This window comes from Dama dama, chromosome 8 (genome assembly GCF_033118175.1).
Source record: "Dama dama isolate Ldn47 chromosome 8, ASM3311817v1, whole genome shotgun sequence".
Taxonomy (NCBI): Eukaryota; Metazoa; Chordata; class Mammalia; order Artiodactyla; family Cervidae; genus Dama; species Dama dama.
The window spans coordinates 28,361,042-28,373,237 of NC_083688.1; the positions used below are offsets into that span (position 1 = coordinate 28,361,042).

Genomic DNA, 12,196 nt, shown 5'->3' on the forward strand with positions numbered 1-12,196 from the left:
TTTTAAAAGAATATAGGAAACCATTTTTCTGACCTTACTTTATAGAATGATTCTTAAGACAGAAATTGAAACCATAAAGACAGATTGATATGTCCAACTTAGGTAATAATGAGGAAATTATAAAATAACAATGAAATCATGTTCCATTCATTAGAGGGATAATATTGTAATGGAAATGGCACCCCACTGCAGTACTCTTGCCTGGAAAATCCCATGGACAGAGGAGCCTGGTAGGTTGCAGTCCATGGGGTCGTGAAGAGTCAGACATGACTGAGCGACTTCACTTTCACTTTTCACTTTTATGCATTGGAGAAGGAAATGGCAACCAACTCCAGTGTTCTTGCCTGGAGAATCCCAGGGATGGGGTCGCACAGAGTCGGACATGACTGAAGTGACTTAGCAGCTTAGCAGCATTGTAATGGAGACTATGTGAAAAGGGGAAATTCTCTTATCGGTGGAAATATAAATTGGTACAGCATTTTTGGGAAACAGTCATTAGCTAAGAAAATTGAAAATATTCCTAACATTTTCACTGCTAAGCATATAAATTAGAGTAAGTTCTCAAGGAGATTGGGTATGAATATTTGTTGCGTAATAGTGAAAAGAGTTCACTGCCTAAAGGTTTTCAAGATTAGGTAAACTGATGTATGATAGCCATCAAGTGGATAAAAGTGAATAAAAAAGTAAAACTATGTTTTTTCTCAAGCCATTAACTTGGCTTATTTTGATTGTACATTACCATACTATTTGCCTCTTCAGCTCCCTATCACAAGATTTGCTAATTTGTGAAATTTTTTTCCCAAGTGATCATTAAAACTGATATTTCCTCAAATTTAGGATATTTTTTTTCCCCATAGACATTGACTTCTCTGAATCTAGTAGGGGAAGAAAGCAGCATTCAAATTTGTTTTGTTTCTTCGTTATTTTTTCTTTATCATAGGACTAATATTTCAAGCCAAACTCCGTCTGCCAAAAGAAGTTTGGGATTTCTTCCTCAGCCAGCTCCTCTTTCTGTTAAAAAACTGAGGTGTAACCAGGATTACACTGGCTGGAACAAGCCAAGAGTGCCCCTTTCCTCTTACCAACAGCAGCAACTGCAAGGGTAGGTAAATTATTTTATTTTGCTTTCTTTTTTTTTTTTAATTTTGCTTTCTTTTTATAAAGTGATTCAACTGAAGTATGTTTTACTTGGTATGTGTGCATGCTAAATCTCTTCAGTCATGTCCGACTCCTTGTGTCCCCGTGGACTGTAGCCCACCAGGATCCTTTGTCCGTGGGGATTCTCCAGGCAAGAATACTGGAGTGGGTTGCCATGCCCTCCTCCAGGGGATCTTCCCAACCCAGAAATCAAACCCACATCTCTTACATCTCCTGTATTGGCAGACCAGTTCTTTACCACTAGCACCACCTAGGAAGTCCTTTTACTTGGTATACAAGATGATTAAAAGAGTCATTAATTATAGTTCTCAAATATTTTTCACTTATTAAAGATTTATCATGTCCATAAAGTTCAGTTCATTATCTGGTCTCTAATTTTTGGACCTTGAAAACAAAATCACGTATGTGTGTTTCTGTGTAAATGTATATATATATAAAAAACATCATAAAGCAGAAAATGTGTACTCTTAAATCTCATATACTTCATCCATCTCTGTAGATACTTCAGTATTAATCTTTCCCATCCCCTTCTTGCTTATATTTTTATTAACCATACAAAAATGAGATCATGGTATAATAGCTATAATAATAATATCAATCATAGCTGAAGTGTTTGTTATGTGCCAGAAACTGTGTTTCAATGAATTTTTTCTTTAAATTCTCACAGTAGCTCTCTGAGCTAGATGTATTAAAAAATCTGTTTTTGTAGATTAAGGAATTAAGGCTTGGGCTTCCCTGGTAACTCAGCTGGCAAAGAATCCACCTGCAATGCAGGAGACCCCGGATCAATTACTGGGTCGGGGAAATTCCCTGGAGAAGGGATAGGCGACCCATTCCAGTATTCTTGGTCTTCCCTGGTGACTCAGATGGTAAAGAATCTGCCTACAGGCCGGGAGATCTGGGTTCAAGACCTGAGTTTGATCCCTCAGTTGGGAAGATCCCCTGGAGGAGGGCATGACAACTCTCTCCAGTATTCTTACCTGGAGAATCCCATGGACAGAGGAGCCTGGCGGGCTACTGTCCATGAGGTTGCAAAGAGTCAGATGTGACCGAGCACCTATACACAGCATAGCACAACTAAGGCTTAGAGGAATTAATTAACTTACTTGAGGTATTTAATACACTAATAGTGAATCTAGGCAGGTGGAGCCCTCTTGCATTTTTTTCCTTCCAGCTTTATTACAGTATAATTGAAATACAGCACTGTATAAGTTTAAATTGTACAGCATAATAATGTGACTCATATACATCATGAAATGATTACCATAGTAAGTTTAGTGACTATCAATCATCTTATATAAATATAAAAGAAAAAAATTTTTTAATTGAAGTATAGTTGATTTACAGTGTTGTGTTAATTTCTGCTATACAGCATAATGATTCAGTTACACATATTTAAAATTTTCTTTTCCATATGGTTTATCATAGGATATTGAATAGCTCCCTGTGCTATACAGTAGGACCTTGCTGTTTATCCTTTCTGTATATAATAGCTTAGATCTGCTGACCCCAACCTCCAACTCTATCCCTCCCCCTTGGCAACCATCAGACGTTGTTTATGACCTTGACTCTGTTTCATAGGTAGGTTCATTTGTGGCATATTTTCGATTCCACATATGAGTGATATTATATGGCATTTGTCTTTCCCTTTCTGATTTACTTTACTTAGTGTGATAATATCTAGTTGTATCTGTGTTGCTGCCTATGGCATTATTTAATTCTTTTTTATGGCCAAGTAATATTCATATATACACACACACACACAGAGGACGTCTTCTTTATCCATTCATCTGTCAGTGGACATTGGGTTTGTTTCCATGTCTTGGCTATTGTGAATAGTGCTGCTGTGAACATAGGGCTGCATGTATCTTTTTTAATTATAGTTTTGTCTATACATATGCCCAGGAGTGGGATTGCTGGATCATATGATAATTCTACTACCACCACCATCCATTAAGGAAAGTGCACTTTGTTAAACTGACAGAAGAGGATGTGCTTGAATTTGTCACCAGATCCACAAAATGAATACAAATGTTAAAAAACAGGCTACCTGTGTACAGACTAGAAGTGAAAAACAGAAAACATGAATCAAAATATTTAGTCCAATAAAAATTCTACCACAAAAACCAATATGAACTGCAAGAAAATTGTTATATAGCACTTAAAACTGAATTAAATATCCTCAAATAAGCATTTTAAAATATGAAAAAAAGCAACATAAATCAATAATTCATACCCAGAATCAGAAAGGACAAGTAGGAAGAAATGACAGTTGCTTGAACACAAAAGAGAGAGAGAGGAGGAAGAAAGGCAACATCATATCAAAAATTAAGTCTAAACGAAAGTTCCCCAAGGGAAAATAAGTTCAAATGAAAATTTAATAAGAGACTTTGAAGGAAAAAACAAGGAGGAAAATGAGATAAGTATAAGCAATCAGAGAGGAAGTGGTTGAATTGGAAAACAGGCAAGGAAAGTCCCATGGTAATGAGAATCTCTGAAGAAAAAAAATCCTAACAGTGAAACAGAACTAGTATTTAGAACCATAACCCAAGAAAACTTTGAAATAAAATTTTGAGAAATAAAAATTACTGAATCTATACATTCAAAGAGCCCTCCAAGTACCTGGAAAATTGAATGAACAAGACATATGTTAGTACAAGTATTAGACTTTAAAGATGAGGAAAAATACTCAGTGCCTTGAGTCAAAAGATAAAATAATTTGTGAGGGAAAGAGGAGTAGACTTCTCAGTCATCATTCAAAGCGGAAGAAAAAAGAACATCATTTTCAAGAAACTTGATGAAAGAAAGGATAAACAAATATGCTAATCTAAGCTTTCAGGTATGTGGGCTAGGGGAAAAAAAGTTTTAAAGTGGAAGAACTTGAAAAAAAAAAGTGGAAGAACTTGGAATAATTACACATAAGCTCTTCCTGAGGTCTCTATAGGATATGAGCTTCATCCAGCCAAGAGGTAATGAAGGAGATACTGGCAAAAGATAGATGGTGAATATTACATATATTCAGTTACAGAGATAAGACGAAAACAATGGTGGAAACACCAGTATATAAGGATGACATATACATATTATGTCTTCTGACAAAGGAGTATGATTGTAACTAAAAATGGAAGGAGAGAGAAAGAAAAGTAGAATAAATAAATTGACTGAAATCAGTAGTAAATGCAAGTCAAAAAATACTCTTTAAAATGGACAGATTAGATAGTAAAAAAAAAAAAATTATGAGCACTATAAAAAGTACAATAACCACTTAAAAAAAAACTTTTTTAAAATCAAGAGATATTTCTAAAACACCAGATGAATAAATAAAATATAGCAATGTGACACAGTTGAGTTCAAATATATTTGTCACATCAAGAAATGTAAATGGGCTGACACATCTAATAGAAAAATATTTTCAAATTAGCTCAGAAAGCAAAACCAACTCTATGCTGTATACTAGAGATATACCTAGAACAGCGATTTTTAAAGTTGTAAAATAAAGGGAGGGAAAGCAATTTGGCCGTCTAATGGAAACAGTTAAGAAAGCAGAGGTTGCAGTCCTAATAGCTGATAAAATAGAATATTTAAGGACATAAAAGATCTAAACAACATAATCAGATAGATCTGTGGAAAATAGTAAATGCCATACTCCAATCATAGAGTATAGACCTTTTCAAGCACATACGGAGCATTCACAGAAAGTAATCATATGTTAGGGCACAAAGGAAAAATCAGGAGACACCCCATAAAGTAGAAACGGGACAACCACCATCTTTTGATCACAGTGAAATGAAACTGGATAATAAACATGAAACTGAATATTAAAAATGTAACTTCCAACTAGAAATCCTAAAAACCCTATAAGTGACCCTTGGGTCAAACACAAATAACAGATGTTCTGAAGATTAATGATAATGAAAACCCTGTTTTGTTTTGTTTTTTTTTAAAGTCAGTAAACAATTTTACTGAAACATTTCATAACACAGAAAATCTGTCTGAAGTGTAAAGTTACTGTCTTACACAAGAAGGACAGACCCATTTTCAAAGACTAATATGAATACAATAAGTATGGAGTTTACATACTAATTTATACACAGAAACTCTGCCCCACAGCCATAAAAATTTAATATTTAACAGTGCAACATATAATTTAATCATTGGATTTATTTGACAGGTTTTTCCTTGCTAAACACAAATAACTACCTGGCTTTCATGTACATATATAATATATACTTTATGTATATAGATATTCAACAATCTGTACAGTTTCTAAACATAAAACTCCTAAAAGGCACAATTGTCTATACAACATGTACAAAAATGGCTGGAGCTGACACAAAACAACAATTATTGGTCAGAAGTTCATGATTGCACAAAGATTAGTCATGAGTTTATGTCAGAAAAATGTGCTTTAAGGAAAGGAGGGTTTTCAAAGAAACCTGTAAGTGTTTATATATTAAAAAAAAAAAAAAACCAACAACTAAAAACCCCCAAACCAAACCAACCCCCCTGCATAAACAGCCCCTAGGTGGCGATCACGAGCCTGTCCTCATCCTCGTCGCTGCTCACGTCGCTGAACTGGGTGACCGGCCTCCGGATCGGCGGCCGAGGTCCCTCCGGGTCCAGGGGGAGCCGCGGCCGGCCCGGCGGGGGCGGGGGCGCCGAGGCTGGTTTGCAGGGCGCGCCAGGGGCGTCGTGCCGGGGCTTCGCTGGGGCCCCCTTCCCCGCGTCCCTAGGACTGCAGCTGTCCCGCCTGGCCTCGTCTCTGGCCGGAGCAGACGGATCTAGACCCTTCTGTGCACTTTCCCGCTGGACTCCGGGTGAGCCCTGCGGGGATGGGGTCCCGCCGCCAGGATGCGCCCCAGCAGAATGCTGCGGGAGCGGCGCCTCTTGAGGAGACCTGTTTGGGGGAGCGGGCATCTCGGGGACGCCCTGGGCGTCCACAGGGACCTGGCTCACTGAGGGGATGAGCGTGGGCAGGGCGATGTTCAGGATCTGGAGGCCCGGGATGGGCGTGGGGGGCGCGGGGCTGCTCTGGGAGACGGGGTTGGCGGCCACCACCTGCAGCCTCACGGCGTTGAGGGCCAGGCCTGGCGGGCGCACCTGTGGGCCGAGGTTGGCGTTGGCCAGGCCCACGATGTTGACGGTCTCCATGCTCAAGGCTGGCAGGGGCTGCAGCATCGGCACGCGGATCTGGCCGATGGGGATACAGGGCACCACGCTGCTCAGCTCGGCCACGCCCGCGGGGCTGGCAGCTCCTGGCACATCCGCGCTCAAGTACCCTGGGGTGCCCAGCGGTCTGTGGATGACGTTGACAGCCGGGATGGTGAGCTGCACTGGCCCGGCCTGGATGGGGACGAAGGTGGAGTAGGTGAGGCCGGCCGGGACCACCTGGATCCCCCCCGACGGGAACCATGTTATGGGGTGTTCTCGACTGCTGCTGGGAATGCAGAGGCAGGTGGCTGAACAGGTGCGTCTGCGGAGAAGGCAGGCCTGCGGGCGGAGGCAGGGCGGCTTGCGGCTTCTGCTCTTGGGCGCCGGGCCGAGGCGCGGTGGACGGAGGAGCCCCTCCCGGCTGAGGGCTGCGCTCAGACGCCGGGGGAGGAGGAAGGCTCAGGCATGGTGGGCCCTGCGTTAAAGCCACAGCCTTTCCCGCTGCAGAGCCGCTCAGCATCTCCTCGGGGTCGGGGTAGTCCACAGACATCTGGTGACACGGGGACCTGGGCGCCCCCTCTGGTGGGCGGGCGCCACCTCCACGTCGCCCGCGGCCCAGCGCTCCCAGGGGACCCCGGGTCCGACTGCAGCGCGCTCAGCACCGACATCTTGGTGGGCAGCGCCCTCAGCAGCACGTCCATCGGGTCCGCGGGCCCCCCGGGAAAGCCCTCGGGGGCGCCGGCGTCCTCGTCCGTGCCCGCGGGGTCCCGAGGGCCACCCCTGGCCGGCAGGTGCACCGACTCGGCCTGGCTGTCCTCGTCCTCCTCCTCGTTTTCGTTCTCGTTGTCCTCGATTGTCCTCGTTGTCCTCGATTCCTCGCCGTCGGATTCCTCGGGGTTGTATCCAGACCGCTCGAAACTGAACCTCTGTTTCTCGTCTGATTCTTCTGTATCTTGTTCATCTGTTAAACCTACTGAGACGCCTAAATCCACACATTTCTTGCTATGTGTCTTGGACTTCATGTGTTTGGTCAGATTTCCTTTAGTCTTAAAGAGGTTACAGTAAGTGCAATGGTAGGGGTGGACATCTGTATGGGTTCGTATGTGTTTCTTTAACATACTAGGTTTCTTACAAGGGATTCCGCATTCTTCACAAATGTACTTTCCTCTTCCCCTGCCTCGGACATATACATACTCTTCATTTGATTTATATCCTCCATCAAATATTTTAATTCTTCTTGGTTCACTTTTGATTAAGGAATTTTCTTTATCTTGCTCACTGTTAATTTCAGAGGCATCTTTACTGCTGAATTCAACTACTGTGGACTTTTGATTACCTAATGCTCTCTTGCTTAAGTTGCTTTTCCACTTGCTTGAATAGACCAGTAAGTCTGACTTGAAATGGGTGGTTATTGCTTGACAGTATAGAGATCTTCCGGTCTTCTGCTTGGAGCTCAGGAGAGAAAGAGCCACTTTGGTTGGCAGGCCGAGTGGGTTTGGATCACTGGCGCTCACGGCCCAGTTGGTGTAGGCCGAGGTTTTCTGGTCCGTCTGCGGTAGGTGCAAGGCCCTCTGTCTCATCAGGTAGCACCACGTGAAGCTGGTGGCCGTCTTCAGGCTGGGGAAGGACACAGACAGCTGTGTGTCGCCAGCCTCACACGTGGAAGGAGTCGTGGCCGCAGGCTGACTCTGTTCCTGGACGTTTGCTTTGTCGCCTGGATTTTTAATCCCTGGAGACTTCCTTTCTGGGCGGTTGTCTGTGGATTCCAAAGGAGAAATGTGAGTTTTCTCTGCAGGCACAGCTGGGCTTCCAGCTGTCGGCATCAGCAATACGGCTGACGGGATGCTTTCAAATTCCTGCAGTTCTTTCATGGGTTCTCTAGCCACAGGCTTGCAGTGTCCTGATGACAAGTTATCAGCTGGTGACACGTCAGTCAAGTGAAGAGCCTTGGTACTGACTTCAGGGTGAGGAAAAACATCCTGCTCCCACGTCACAGCTTCAAGGGGCTCCGTGGTGCAAACCTGCCTCACCAGCACAGGCTTCTTCTGTTTGCTGCCGTCAGGAGCTCTTGAACCCCCTGCTTCCAGCGGTCTCGTGTCTGTCGCACAGACAGCTCTGTTTTCATCCTTGGCTCGCTTCTGGTGCTTTTCCATGGCAATGTCTAAACTTTTTGCTGGGGAGAGCATCCGTTTACTGGAAGCTGAAGACTCTTGTTGTGGGGAAAGTCTTCCGATAGACATCTTTGGTGTTGTGGGTGAGGATTCTGATGGAGATGGGTTTTGGTCCATCTCTGAAAAGACAGGTTGGCAGATGAGCTCTCCGTCTGGGTATGAAAACCCTGTTTATCAATATCTGTGGGTTACATTTACAGCAGTGATCAGAGAAAAATTAGTCCTAGACACCTGTATCAATACAAATGAAAGGATGAAAATATGAATTCCAAGCTCAAAATGAACAAACAGTATAAAAGAACAAAGTAATCCAAAAGGAAACAAAAGCAAGGAAATAATAAAGATAAAAGTTAGAATTGCATGTAACAAAGAGCTGAAAAATAGATTAACACATTATTAACCAGAGACGTATTAATGCCACAGATTTTTGTTTCTGCAAAAATCACCTGATCAGTAACAAAGTATAAAAAAAAAGTTCATGAAGTAGATATATCATTAACCTTTTATCTTTTAGTCAAGATAAAAAGGGAAGAAATACATAAAATGTGATAAGGGAGAATTACTAAAATGTAGAGGAAATGTTAGAAATAATTTGAGACAATTTCATATTTCTCTTAACAAAAGAATTAGAAAACTTAAATGAAATGGACATAATTGTTTTAGAAAAGACGTCAGTAGTTTATTTAAATTGATCCCAGTAAAGGTTAAAAGAATACTTTCACCAGTTTCCATAGAAGGAAAAATAAGCCTATCAAGGTGCTCCCACTGATAGAAGAAATTAATAGAAACCGTTCCTGGGAAAGCATAGACATTAGTTTAAAAGACAAAATTTTAAAAGCAACTGGAGGGGGAAAAACAGAGTTGTAAAAATAATAGCTGGAGACATCAATACTTCTCTTCAGTAATGTATAGAACATATAAACAGAAAAGTCAGTAAGGAAATACAGGAGTTGACCAGTACTGTGAACTGCTTAGACCTAACTAATACATTCAGTTGGTGCAAAAGTAATTGCAGTTTTGCATTGTTGAACTTTGTTGTTTGATATTGGAATGCATTCTTAAATGTGGTTATGTTATACATCATTTTAATGCACATTTCTTGCTTTATGTTTTGCTGTTTATTTCCTATGTATTTTAGATTAGGGAAATGATGTTAGACAAAAAGCAAATTCACGCAATTTTCTTACAAGTTCAAATGGGTCATAAAGCAGTGGAGACAACTCACAACATCAACAATTCATTTGGCCCAGTAACTGCTAACGAGAGTACAGTGCAGTGGTGGTTCCAGATGAGGAGTGCAGTGGTCGGCCATCGAAAGGTGACCACAACCAGTTGATCCTCTTAAAACTATATGACCATTTTACAGTCATTTGGCATTTGCAGCAAATTAGAAAGGTGGAAAAGCTTGGTAGAGGGTCCCTCATGAGCTGACTGAAAACCAAATCATCATTTTGAAGTGTCATCTTCTCTTATTCTACCCTACAATGAGCTGTTTCTCAATTGGATTGTGACGTGATGTAAAGTGGATTTTATGCAACAACCTGCAATGACTAGCTCAACGGTTGGGCCTAGGAGAAGCTCCAGAGCACTTCCCAGAGCCAAACTTGCATCAAAAAAAAGATGATGGTCACTGTCTGGTGATCTGCTGCCAGTCTGATCCACTATAACTTTCTGAATCCCGGCAAGACCATTACATCTGAGAATTATGCTCAGCGAATCAATGAGATGTATTGAAAACTGCAGTGCCTTCGGTCGTCATTGGTCAACAGGAAGGGCCCAGTTCTTCTCCATGACAATGCCCGACCATACGTCACACAGCCAACACTTCAAAAGTTGAACGAGTTGGGCTGCGAAGTTTTGCCTCATCTACCATATTCACCTGACATCTAACCAACCAACTACCACTTCCTCAAGTATCTCGACAACTTCTTGCAGAGAAAACACTTCCACAATAAGCAGGAGGCAGAAATTGCTTTCCAAGAGGTCGTCAAATCCCAAAGCACGGATTTTTACATTACAGGAATAAACAGACATTTCTTACTGGCAAACATGTGTGGATTATAATGGTTCCTATTTTGATTAATACAGGTGTTTGAGCCTAGTTATTTAAAATTCACAGTCCAAAACTGCAGTTACGTTTACACCAACCTAATAGAACACTCCACCCAACGGCAGAATATGCATTCTTCTCACATGCACATGAAACATTTTCTAGTAGAAACCCTGTTAGGCCATATAGTAAGTGTCAATACATTTTAAAAGATACAAATCATACAGAGTATCTTCTGCAGTCACAATAGAATGAAGTTAGAAATAAGTAACAAAAAATTGGAAATAGTGAAAATTAAACAGCATACTCTTAAACAACCAGTGAGTCAAAGAATAAAATCACAAGAGAAATTAAAAATTACTTGAAGACAAATGAAGCCTAAAACAGCATACCAGAACTAATGAGATATGGCAAAAACAGTACTCCTAGGGAGATTTCTAGCAGCAAGTGCCTGCGGTAAAAAAAGTGTGTATGAGAATGTGGAGAAATTAGAACCCTTGTACATTGCTAGTGGGAATGTAAAATGGTGCAGCTGTTAATGGAAAATAGTATGACAGTTCTTCAAAGAATTAAGAGTAGACTTAACCATATGATCCAGCACATATATCTGAAATTAAGAGCTATGACATGAAGAGGTGTTTGTACATCCATATTAACAACAGCATTATAAACAATAGTCAAAAGGTGGAAGCAGCCTAAGTGTCTACCAGTGAATGAGTAGATCAACAAAATGTGTTAGTAATGTATATATACAATGGAATACTGTTCATCCTTAAATAGGAAAGAAATTCTGACACATGCTACAGTGTGAATGAACCTTGAACCTACTCATTATGCTAGGTGAAATCAGTCACCACAGGGCAAACACTATATCATTCCACTTAAATGAATTACTAGAGTAGTCAATTCGTAGGATCAGGAAGTAGACTGGTGGTTGCCAGAGAAAGGGGAATGAAGAATTATTGTTTAATAGGTACAGAGTTTCAGTTTGGGAAGATGAAAAAATTCTGGAGATGAATGGTGGTGAATGTACTTAATGCCTTGTAAGCTGTATACTTAATGGTTTTTTTGGTAAATTTCATGTTTTATGTATTTTACTATGATTTTTTTTAAATGACCTCAAATCGGTAACCTAACTTTACACCTTGAGGAACTAGAAAAAGAATAGCAAATGAAGCCAAAATTTAGCTGAAGAAAGAGAATAATAAAGATTAGAGCAGAGATAAACAGAATGGAGAGTAGAAAAATAATAGAGAAAACCAAAAGTTACTTCCTTGAAAAGATCCAGAAAATTGATAGATCTTTAGATAAACAGGCAAAGATAAAAGAATGAAGACTCAAATCACTAAAATAAAAAATGAAAGTACATTGCACCAACATTACTAAGATAAAAAGGATTATAAGAGAATATCCAACAAATTTGATAACTAGGTGAAAGGGTCAGATTCCTGGAAGGAATGGAAAATTGTGAGGTTGTGGGGGAAAAAATGTAAAAAAAGTAAGAAGTAGGTGTATGAAATTAAAACCAAAATGAGGTACCACTTTATACCCACTAATATGGCTGTAATTTAGAAAAAAAACGAAAAAAACCCTGAAAATAACAAAGGGTATCTTGGTAAGTTAAAAAAGACCACATTGCTGAATAGTGTACAGTAGTGTACTACCT

General features: G+C 40.8%; 2 protein-coding genes across 8 annotated transcripts in view; one reads left to right on the forward strand and one right to left on the reverse strand.

Annotated features, from left to right (window-relative positions):
* The window catches only part of USP37 (ubiquitin specific peptidase 37), an 89,159-nt gene that overhangs the window by 38,762 nt on the left and 38,201 nt on the right, over window positions 1-12,196 (forward strand). For all 7 annotated transcript variants that reach the window (XM_061148744.1, XM_061148750.1, XM_061148748.1 and 4 more), the window contains one exon: window positions 941-1,102. In XM_061148744.1, coding sequence (XP_061004727.1) covers window positions 941-1,102 — 162 coding nt within the window. The remainder of the gene's footprint in view (window positions 1-940; window positions 1,103-12,196) is intronic.
* Window positions 5,680-10,514, reverse strand: LOC133061005 (zinc finger protein 40-like). The gene is given in 4 exon segments (XM_061149077.1): window positions 5,680-6,558; window positions 6,560-6,875; window positions 6,907-8,647; window positions 10,376-10,514. Coding segments are annotated over 4 exon segments (3,075 nt in total).